This window comes from Astatotilapia calliptera, chromosome 14, assembly GCF_900246225.1.
Source record: "Astatotilapia calliptera chromosome 14, fAstCal1.2, whole genome shotgun sequence".
Lineage (NCBI taxonomy): Eukaryota > Metazoa > Chordata > Actinopteri > Cichliformes > Cichlidae > Astatotilapia > Astatotilapia calliptera.
Genome location: NC_039315.1, coordinates 21,993,856 through 22,005,767, shown reverse-complemented (window position 1 = coordinate 22,005,767; position 11,912 = coordinate 21,993,856). Strand labels below are relative to the sequence as shown.

The window sequence follows — 11,912 nt, the reverse complement described above, 5'->3', positions numbered from 1 at the left end:
GTCTGGAGTTCCCTACCCCAGCTGTAAACCAATGCACCTTTCGAGGTCCTCCTTCTTAGTTGCATTGAGGATTTTGTGCACGCTTCTTATGACAGAGAGGATAGAAGAGGCACAAAACTGTGCCCAGTCTGTGACATCAAACAAATTGGTTGTGAATCAAAACTCTTTATTCCTACTTTTCTAAGTAATCTTAAAATTTCAAGTAAACCTTTTCTGAGTAATCTGTTTCTCCCGTTGCAGTTGTGCTCACCAGTCAAAACACAACGTCTATACACCACTAAACATTCAACACTTCTATAGCAAAGTCCGTGAGCTGAACACATACAAGGTGCCTGAACATAACTAACAAATTATAATTTGTCACTCCAAGTTAACATGTTTGTTTTTTATTTTTAAAAAGCAAACTTTTTCAACCACCACTGGTTTATTATTCTTTTTGTTCAGTTTGTTCTTGTCTTAATGTGTCTACTCAGACAAAAACTGTGTGCATTTCTTTTCTTTGCTCGGTCACTGAACGCTAATGCAGAAAGCAGTGCAGGGTTGAGTCAAACCGATATCATCAGGTGCTGGAGGCAACCATCATGGTTTCATGTTTCATGACAAAGAAGGATACTGTTCAAAATTATACATGATGATGTGCTCCCAATAATATTTGGAAGACCTACACACATTTTTTTAAATACTGGATTCTTTGTGTGCAAACAGTTCTTGAAAGATCGATTGACGGGGGCCAGTCTCTTTCTGTCATGGTCCTGGGTCTGGTGACCCAGTGTTCATGTGTTTTCGAGTTTTGTTAATATTCTTTGATTTTGTGTCATTTGTGTCACCCACACACACACACACACACCTACACGTATACACAGACTGGTACTCTTTGTTCCCATGTATGCCTATGTAAGATGTCATATGTTAATGAGCTAATGCATATTCATGAGTTACTTCAATAAAGAGCAGTACTACGGGGGAGCTAACTGAGAGTGACTGGGGTTCAAGCGTCAGGAACAGCGCTCATCACAGTTCTCTCCCTCGTGCACGTGATTACCAAAGAACTTTGGTGACTTGTGTCTTGTTTTTGCTGGTGTAGTAGCATTGTCTCATTTCAGCAACAGGTCTGTGCTAGGCAAACCTATCAATAATTGCTTAATTTTTTGTTTTGTTTTTGTTCTTTATCTTTATAAGTAAGGCAGGAAGAACTGTAGGGCCATTTTCTATAAGGGTTTGTATCAGTCCAGCATGAACTGGAGTGGGCCTTTGGGACAGAGCAGGAGAAACAGCAGGAAACAATAAAAATTGATCTTTGGTTATCGCTTGCCAAACTGGATAAACTGACCATAAAACGCAACTTTCAAATTTTGCACATTGGACTGCTTTTGCCTGTGTACAAACTATCACCACAGTGCAGCAGTGGTTTGTTGATTTGAAATTATTGGATGTTTGGTTGGACAAACAGTGGACACTCTTGGTCTCACCAGTAAGTCATGTCCCAATGCTCCCCTTGTTTCCAGTGTTAAGCTTGTGTGTCTTTCTCCGCTTCTCCGTATTTGTTGTGCTTCCAGTTTGATTCCCCACTATACAGCTGAATTGACAGCGTCTGTTTAACATCATGGGACAGTTCTGTTTGATATTGTGCTGATGTGGTTCTTTGAATATGTCGTTTTTGTGGATTGAAAAAATTATGTCTATTTTGATAATAAATCAAAGATGAATAAACCTTCCTTGTTTAAACATGTGCCATGGTGTGTTGTCCTTTTGCTTGTGACTTCTTGTTAGTTTTTTACTAATAAAAAAGCCAGGAAGAGCATCCACTTTTCCTGTGCCCATGTTCTGATGATGTTTACTATCGCTTACAGTATAAGTATAGACACTGCTGCTTCATTTTACTTAGCAAAACTTAAAAACAATTATTCTGATCTAGAAATTTGGTATTTAGATTGTGAGACACACGCCTGACTGGTATATCACAGGAAGGTGGTGTGTGTCTGTTTAAACACGGATGAGATCGGTCACAGGTAGGTGATTACATCAGGGGCTTCAGGTGGAAACCCAGAGAGGGACCCACCCAGGAGCACAGACCACAATAAAACACCGATAGCCAACAGGAGAGAGAGAAAGTGAGAAGACAAACCAGATGGTATCAGCCAGGGAAGACTATAGGTGACCATAAAAGTCTGATATTCATATTAGCATAGAGCAGCAGAGAGGGTTTTTCCTCATCGGTCAAAACAGTTGTGAAATCATTTCAAAGCTTTATTTGTGCTTCATTTCTAGACAGAAGATCGTGATTCCTGTCTGCTCTGTTTCATTTAATTGTTGTTGATTTAATGAATTAGGCCAACAGTGAAGTGTGGGCCACCATTCTGGCTCTGATCTGGCTTCATGCTTTCAAGATGGAAGCAAAGGACGAGTGGGAGCTTCTGGCTATGAAGGCTGCCTCATGGCTCCGTGCTCAGAATGATCGTAGCAATGATAATAATAGATAAATGATTTAAAAAATGCTTTATGCTACAGTGTAGTTTTGTGTTGGACAAGTGAAAACATTTGCTTAGACTTTTTACTTTATTCAAAATTGTAATCATAGTTAATTAGCTTAATACTGAACAAGTTGCGTGACAAAAATACATTTACATCATCTTAAATAATTAAAAGCAACATGTAGAATGGGACATTTCAGAATCATATACAATACTATATACTTTTTATTGGATCATAATTATCCATTGATATGTATGCTCTAGATGATGATTTGTATGATGAGTTTAATAACTCTATACTCCTGATTAGCCAGTCCACCTCTGACTGTTTTAGCCATGGGCGATGTGTGACCTGAACAAATTCAGAAGCCAAACTAAACTAATCAAATTAAGTTTGATTACTTGCTTTTTTTTTATGGAAACTAGGTCCATGTGTTACCTTATCCTGTGTAGGTAATGTCCTGTGTTAAGGTGTGACTATTGTGTTAAAGAAATCTCAGTTGAATGTCTGATTTACTCTTTAAACTACATGCAACTTAATAAAGTATCTTTTACTGCTTTTTTGCTTTGGTATAACTGAGGTGTAAACTTTCTCTAATAAAGACACTGATTAATTAATGAATAAGCAGTGATTGCACTTTTTCTACATTTCAAACTGAAATGGGTCAACAGTTAAAGTTTACATATTCACAAAACGCTTTTCTGTTTCCTAAATGTTTCTCTTGTTCACAAGAGGATGCAATAATGCCATATATTATAAGCAAAGACTTTCACGTGAAGTACAATTATTTTTAGTGTAAGAGTGTGAGCGTGAGACCTTTCAGGACTTCAGAGCTATTGCAAAGTAAAAATGTAAACCACAGAAGGAATTCTAAAAAAAACAATCCAAAGGAAAAATGTTTTGCAATTTGACGCTCCGCCCACCCAGTGCATATCGGTTGGTGGAAAAAACAAGGAAATGGGACGTACCCGGTAGCAGTGACTTTTTTCAATAAAGTCTGCTGTTTGTGGCGTAAACATTGCTACAAGAACAGAGGAGTGCAGTAAACCTATCAGGATACACCCGTCTATCAATAGAGGTAAGCTTCTATTGCGCATCATTCTTCACTGGCGGCCATATTTTCATATCTCACGTGTTGATTTTAACAATTCCATTTTTTATGAGTTTGTCGCTCAGTTCATTGTCACGTCATTGGTTGCTTTTTCAGTTTTCATTACTGCCTTTTAACAAATGTTTTCGGATCCCAGACAAAACAGTTTCAAAACTATTCAGTGGCACAAAACTGCATAATTTTGTGTGTAGTGAAAAAGAACTATTGCCTTAGATTCTGAAAGTGTCACGTACTAGCAGGTAGGTGCACAGTCACTCTGTCACAATAACAAAGAGATGCCATTAATTGTCTGCACAGAAAACGCCTCCGACTGGAAGTTATCAGAGCGTAGAAGTCCCCGGTGTTCCTGCTTAACTAGTTTTCGTGTTTTCTGATGGCGTTTTCCAACATTTCACTGCGTGGTAACGTGATCCAGATGTTTCTAGTGGCATCTAATGCGAATCTTTGTAGATGCCAAGATTCAAATTTTGCGATACGTGTGTCGAGTCATTAAAATTATGTTTAGATAATTTAAAGGATAAATGATATTTTTATTTTTAAGTAACTTAAACGGGTTCTAATTGCTGACCAAAGTAAGTTTAGCCTGCGAACTGCCCTGCATGATGAGTCACAGGCACACCCTGTGCTGACAACTACAAGGGGTATTCATTGTTATTTGTGTGCGGATTATCGCTGAATGAATTCAGATAAATTACTAATGCAGTGTTTTCTTCTTTAAAATGCAGAGCTCATACAGGACTATAGAAACAAAAGAGAACCACCCCCTAAAGCATGCACTCTTTATAACGCACTCTATTGTGTTGGTAAGGAGCAGGTTATGTTCAGAGTTGCAGTTTTAAATTCTGCTGCTAACACAGAACGCCCTCAAGAATACTAATTTAATCAACACAATTATCAAGCAAGGTGGTTAGCACTGTTGCCGCACAGCAAGAAGGTCCTGAGTTCAATTCCACCATCAGGCCGGGGTCTTTCTTTGTGGAGTTTGCATGTTCTCCCCGTGTTTGCGTGGGTTCTCTCCGGGAACTCCGGCTTCCCCCCACCGTCCTATCCCCACAAGCTGCATGTCTTTACATGCAGCTTGTGGGGATAGGTTAATTGCATAATCCAAATTGCCACTAGGTGTGAATGTGCGAGTGAATGTGAATGGTTGTCTGTTCCTGTGTGTTGGCCCTGCGACAGACTGGCAACCTGTCCAGGGTGTACCCTGCTTCTACCCCTATGACAACTGGGATAGGCTCCAGCGCCCCCCCGCGACCCTGAAAAGGATAAGCGGAAGCGGATGGATGGAATTATCAATTTGGTCAATTTTATTGATTGAATTGAGTATTTCATTGATCTATTTAAAATGTATTGATTTGATTTCTTAACAAATCGAAGCGTCTACAGGTTAGTAATGTTAAAATGTTTAATGTTTCAGAGTTCTAATATGCAGATGTGGCGTTAAATAAACAGCAGTACTGAGAGCGCACTCAGCATTAAAATAAAATAAAAAAAAACTCAATATTTTAATTTCAACATTGTGTGTAAAATGAGAAGAAATTTTCTGCACAAAGAAGTATTTCTTTATTTCCAAGTATTCGTGTCACTATCATTCTGTTCGCTATAGATTTTTAATCATCTTCACCTGATTAGATCTCTTAATGTATTGAGCGGAATCCATTAGAAGTGTCACGTGAGCAGTAAAGCGCCAGCCACCCCCCTTTTTTATGAGCGCGCACAGAACAACCGCGGTCAAGTGAACCATCATTTGTGCGTCGGGGTGAAACCAGCCGCCTCTTATCCTACCGTGAAGCGTTGGATATCTTCTTGTTCGCTAATCGAGACACCCACACAAACGCACAGAGGAAGTTAAGAGAAATAAAGCTCCAGGACCATTGTTTTCCCCAGTGAAGTTTTCATTTATTTTTCTTTTCACTTTCGCTGGTAATGTGCTTCATACTTCACAATTCAATGGAATCTTCAATGTGACCGCAACAACACTCAGTTTCATCTCAATCAACTGCAAAATTCCTGAGAAGTTAAAAGACAGTTACTCAAATTCAACCAGGGCTGTAACTATAGATTATTAATCTATCGATTATTCCATTGAGTAATCGGATAAGAAATACTTTGTCGTATTAATGAGAATAATAAATATCGTAAAGAAAAAGAAAATACGTGTCTATCAAAATGAGCTGCTCACTGTTTTCTAGTAGAAATTGCATTTTTCTTTTCGTTTCATCCGTCATATTTCATTTGTCAGTCTCTTTCTCCCCCAACTAATGGCTCTGCCTCTTTGCTCATTCGGTGCGTAAACAGACTCCAGCTCCACTTTAAAGTGTGCCTGCACCATCAAAAATATTTTAGTTATTTATCCGCCATTTTTCAATTGGTCTTAACCTTTTGATCAGGACTGTGTCATATTCAAAAATTGGCACACATGTAGCGGAGTAACCCAGAGGAGTAATCAACTGAGAATTTCATGTCAAGGATGATTTTAATTAATTTTTTATGTGATGTTATATTTGATTGGATATGTTGAATTAGACCAGAAATGTCCGTTAAATTTCTCCAGAATTATGCAGTGGAATGAGGAAAAAAAAAAAACCTGCACACGTGAGTGTTCAAGAAGAAAAATCCAATTTCATTTAACTGTCATGTATAATTTTAAATACATTTTTAACATGATGTTGACACATTGCTTTGAAATGTTTTTTCAGTTGAGTAGTTGTCCTTTAATTTCTTGGGTGTTTAAGCAGTTTAAGATCCAACTTCTAGAGTAAGTGAACCAAAGTAGAAATATGTTGAAAGTATCATGTCAACTGTGAAGGATGGCTTTTAATGAATTTTGGAATATGATGGAATAATTGCGTGATTGTGTTGAATTTTACTTGCCCTCTAACTTCTCAGAAATTTTGTTGACTAAACCAAAACAACGCAGGGCCGACATTGACTGAGAAAAAGAAGGCAAATTCAAATTCAAATTCAAATTTTATTTGTCACGTACACAGTCATACACAGTACGATATGTAGTGAAATGCTTGGACAACTGCTCGTGACCTAAAGAGAACAAAAAAGGAAAAGGCTATGAATAAGATAGGAAATAAATATGAAAAATTAAAAAGGGTAAATTTAACTAGGAAGGAATAAAATATAAATTAAGGTTAAAAATGAAATAACTGTACAACACAAATTAGAATGAAGGGTAAATTTAACTGGGAAGAATAAGATAAATATATAAATTAAAGTTGAAAATAAAATAACTGTACAACAAAATACACAATACGCAATATAGAACTATATAAGAATGTATGAAGAAATCTAAATATAAATAAATATATACACAATAACAGCAGCTGTACAAGTATTAACCGGAAATGAAGAATATAGTGACCAGTGTTGTGCAAAACCAAAGTCCAGAAAGTCCAGTGTGTGTGTAAGAACTGTATGTGTGGGTCAGTACTGTGTGGTGGTGTGATTGAGAGACCGTATCGCCTGCGGGAAGAAGCTCCTCCTCAGTCTCTCTGTGTTGGTCTTCAGGGAGCGGAATCGCTTTCCTGACCTCAACAGAGAGAACAGTCTGTTGTTGGGATGGCTGAGGTCCTTCACGATCTTCCTGGCCTTGGTCCAGCACCGCCTGCTGTAGATTGAGTGCAGGTCAGGGAGCTCGGAGCGGATGGTGCGCTCAGCTGACCGCACAACCCTCTGTAGAGCTCGTCTGTCCTGCATGGTGCTGTTCCCGAACCAGGTTAAGATGTTTCCCGTCAGGATGCTCTCTATGGTGCACGAGTAAAAGTTCCTGAGCACCTTGGAGGGCAGTTGGAAGTCTCTCAAGCGTCTGAGGTGGTAGAGACGCTGTCGGGCCTTTTTCACCACGGTGTTGATGTGACAGGACCATGACAGGTCCTGCGTGATGTGAACTCCGAGGTATTTGAAGCTGTCCACTCTCTCCACTGGGCACTCGTTGATGACGGGGGTCTGGTAGTTCCTCTCCTGCTTAGTGCTGAAGTCCACTATCAGCTCCTTTGTCTTACTGACGTTTAGAAGGAGGTTGTTCCTCTGGCACCAGTTCTCCAGATTCCTAATCTCCTTCAGGTAGGCCGTCTCGTTGTTATCAGAGATCAGGCCCACCACGACGGTGTCGTCAGCAAACCTGATGATGGTGGTGGAGCTGGTAGTGGCCACACAGTCATATGTGTACAAAGAGTACAGCAGGGGGCTCAGAACACACCCCTGGGGGGCTCCAGTGCTGAGAGTGGTGGAGGCTGAGACATGTCCGCCCATCCTTACTGCCTGTGGTCTGCCAGTTAGGAAGTTGGAGATCCACTGACACATAGATGAGCTGAGTCCCAGATGCTCCAGCTTGGTGGTGAGTGTGGAGGGAATTATGGTGTTAAATGCAGAGCTGTAGTCTATGAAGAGCATTTTAACATAATTCCCCCTTCTAGTGTCCAAGTGAGTGAGTGATGTGTGGAGGAGATGAGAGATGGCATCGTCTGTGGAACGATTTGGACGGTAGGCGAACTGTAGTGGGTCCAGTGTGTCTGGTAGTGAAGAAATGATGAAGTCTCTGACCAGGCGTTCAAAGCACTTCATCACTACTGAGGTGAGGGCTACAGGGCGATAGTCATTGAGAGAAGCAGGGTGGGGTTTCTTCGGGACAGGAACAATGATGGACTCTTTGAAGCATGTGGGGATCACCGACTGAGATAAAGAGATGTTGAATATCTCAGTGAACACAGGAGCTAGCTGGTATGCGCAGTCTCTGAGGATACGACCTGGGATGCCGTCTGGTCCTGCTGCTTTCCTGGTGTTCACTCTCTTGAAGGCTCTCCTTACTTCATGCTCGGAGATGACGAGCACGTTTCCGGTGCTGGCAGTATCTTCCTGTCTGCAGCCGTTAGCGCCGCTAACACTAGCATTGTTGGAGACCTTAGCTGCAGCCTCGAAGCGAGCATAGAAAGTGTTCAGCTCGTCTGCCAGAGTCACGGCCGCGTTCGTCATACCGGTTGTTGGTGCTTTATAGTCCGTTATTGTCCTTAGTCCCCGCCACAGGCTCCTAGAGTCGCTCTGTTGGAGTTGTGACTCTAGTTTCCTCCCGTAGCGCTGCTTCGCCTCTTTCACCGCCCTCCGCACGTTATATGACGCGGCTTTGTACGGGTCCATGTCCCCCGTCATGAGTCCCGTGTTGTAGGCAGCGGTGCGGGATCTCAGAGCGTCGCGGATGGTTTTATCCACCCACGGCTTCTGGTTGGGAAACATTGTGATAGTCTTTGTCTCCACGGTATCATCCGCTAGTTTCCCGATGAATCCCACAACCGCTTCCGTAAACACGTTGACGTCATCGTCGGAGCTGTTTCTGAACATGCCCCAGTCTGCGTCATCGAGTGCGTCCTGTAACGCGGCCACCGATTGATCCGTCCAGCGCGCGACCTTCCTCTGAACCGGAACTTCCTGTTTCAGCCTTTGTTTGTATTGTACCAGGAGGACGTCTTAGGGCTAACCCCACAGATGCTGGACAGATTGCATTTCTGGGTTGGATGGTTGTGTGTATACTTTAGTTCTTTTATAGTGGCATCAAAATAACAAATGGTAGATTTTGTCATAAATGCAACATAAATAACATGTACTTGATATTCTGGAAAACTCACTTTGTGTCAGGTTAAGGCTGTGTGCAGGCAGGAGTGGAAGTAGAAGGACCCAAAGTGCAGACACTCGGAGACGGAAAGTAGCTCAAAACTCAGCTTTTATTAGTGATGTGTCCTGTGTGTCGAAGCTTCGAATCGGGTAATCGCGGGGGCGTTTTTCTGAAGCGCGTATCGAGGCTTGCGTTGATTACGTATGCAGTGACGTTCGAGGCCTCGCGGGCAGTCCGTACCACGTGACTGATTCGGGAACTGGTTCACCGGTTCGCGCCAGATTCGAAATAAAATGGGCAGCAAAACACAGCTGATTCCCTCATCACATCGTGTTGTGGAATTGGATTACGTACGTGTTACATAGCTACTGGAGTACTGGACACAAATTTCTTTATCCAAACTTGTATAAACTTGCTGTGGTTTTTCTTGCAACCCCTGCTTCATCTGTGCCCTGTGAGAGGATATTTTCAAAAGCAGGAGAAATCCTCTCAAAAAAGAGGAACCGTCTTCAGCCCAGCACTGTGGGAAAGCTGCTATTTTTGAATAAAAACAAATGAAAACTTTTCCCTAGTGTCATGAGCACTGTTATACAAGCACATTCACATCACAACTCCCTCCCTTTTTGTTTCCATGTACATTCCTGTGTTAAGCTGCCAATTTATTATACACAAATATTAATTAAATTAATATAAAATTAGTATAATATTAAATATAACTAATATTTAGAGTTCAGTTATTGGTGTCATGAACAATAGTAATTCCTTTATTCATTCAACTTGAAGTGCCACACACTAGTTTGTGTCATTATTGAGATGTACATAAGAATGATAACGCAGTTACACAATCATCCCAAAAACTGTGTACTGATAGTTTCCACTTTCTCTTTTGTATCAGACATACTGAGACAATATTCGGCATAAATAACCATGAAAAACAATTTATTTATTCGGTTTAGCGGTTTACACATCACATCATTATAATTATTGAGCCCGTTTCACTTGAATTGTCCACTTGATGGCGCAGTAGAGCAAATGAATCATCACAATGCTTCGAACCATGAGTCGACCAGTTGGATGGGAAGCTTCAGTTCATCATGAGGCTTCATCTCACCATCACTAGCTTTTATTGCTGGATGGCAAAAAGTGGCAAAAACGTAACAAAAATCCAAATAAACTTACATGACCAGGCAGACAGAACACACAGCATAAATGAGAGTAGATCACAACACAGACACAAAGAAACACGGGGCTTAAATACACAGAGGGAGCAATCAGGGATTGGGTAACAGGAGGGAAACACAGCTGGGGCAAATCTAGCCTAACGAGACAAGGGGAAGCAAAACCAGACACATTAACATCAGACATGGACTTTCAAAGTAAAACAGGAAACATAACACAGACTCACAGGCAGGCACTATAACAAAGGGAACAAAGACGTGGGACCAGGGCAGACACAGACACTGACGGGATGTGGGGATACAGCAGACAGGGGAGACAGCAACTATGGAACACAGACAGAAAACCAGAACACTAAAACTCTAACCAAACCCCACCAAGAGAACCTAAACTAAGAATGATCCTAAAACCCATAAAGCAAAGCTAGAATATAATGAAATAACAAAATCAAAGAACCAAAGAACACAAAACACTGGGTCAACGACCCAGGGACCCTAACACTTTGTGTTCAGATGATAGTAAATAAGCTTTTGAGTAAACTACATTGAATAAAAGTGCAAGCAACAGAAAAATAAACATTTTTGTTTTACAATTAATTAACATGTTTTATAACTTTGCAAAAGGAATGATATTTTGTACATTATGTGCAACATCAGATTTCTGTATGCTTACATGACAACCTTAGGGTAGTAATATAGATGCTTTCACAATGATTTATATGTATATGATGTGATTCCATAAGCAAAGTCTGTGTGGCTACAATTAACCATTAAATCTGAGATATTCATGCTGTTTTTAAACTCGGTGAGGTCGATCACAGGAAGAAGATAACGAGAGTGAAAGTAATGGTTGGTTCAAACTTTGATTTTTGAGAGGAGGTCCTGCTGTCGTTGTTTATTATAGTCACCAGTGGAACATTAAGTGAACATTTTAACCCTCAACCAATAAGTATTAAAACAATTATAATACTGGAAGTCCGATCATCAAAATGTGTGATAGTCATAACCACAACATTATCTGATAAGATTAATTTGGAAATATTTATTTTTTTTATATAGATAGATAGCTAAAGAATGTCTGAAATGTAGAGCACCTATGAATGTTATTTCAACACTAAGTCCTCAGATGTTTCTGTTTCACAGGTACAATGATGAACCGCTGTGGTCTGCTAACTCTCCAGAAGGAACCAGGTACTGACAGAAAGTAAAGGGGCTTCTGTTTACTCTCCAGCCTCTTTTCATTCATCTAAAATTCAAATGTAATGACTTTTTTTATTTGTAGTGGCTCATAATAATAAATGATTATTTCCCCATGACTGAGACAATACTCAACAAACCCATTTCAATAGCTGGATGGTCATTTGCTCTTTAGGTTATCAAACATGAAAATTGCATTGAGGTTCATGGCCATTTTCACCTTCTGCTGACCAAAGTATACATAAGAAAATGTTGTGCTTCTCCCACACCCACTGGTGAAAAGTTCTGGATGGCATCAAGCTTACTCTGTGAAGTTGATCATATGCATCTTGGACAGTAG

General features: G+C 40.5%; 1 protein-coding gene across 1 annotated transcript in view; it reads left to right on the top strand.

The window, feature by feature from the left end:
- Positions 1–3,416: 3,416 nt before the first annotated feature.
- LOC113036309 (von Willebrand factor A domain-containing protein 5A-like) overlaps positions 3,417–11,912 on the top strand; it is a 32,832-nt gene continuing 24,336 nt past the window's right edge. The window contains exons 1-2 of the mRNA XM_026192567.1: positions 3,417–3,550; positions 11,519–11,566. Of these exons, the coding sequence (XP_026048352.1) occupies positions 11,524–11,566 (43 nt within the window). The 5' untranslated portion in view covers positions 3,417–3,550; positions 11,519–11,523. The remainder of the gene's footprint in view (positions 3,551–11,518; positions 11,567–11,912) is intronic.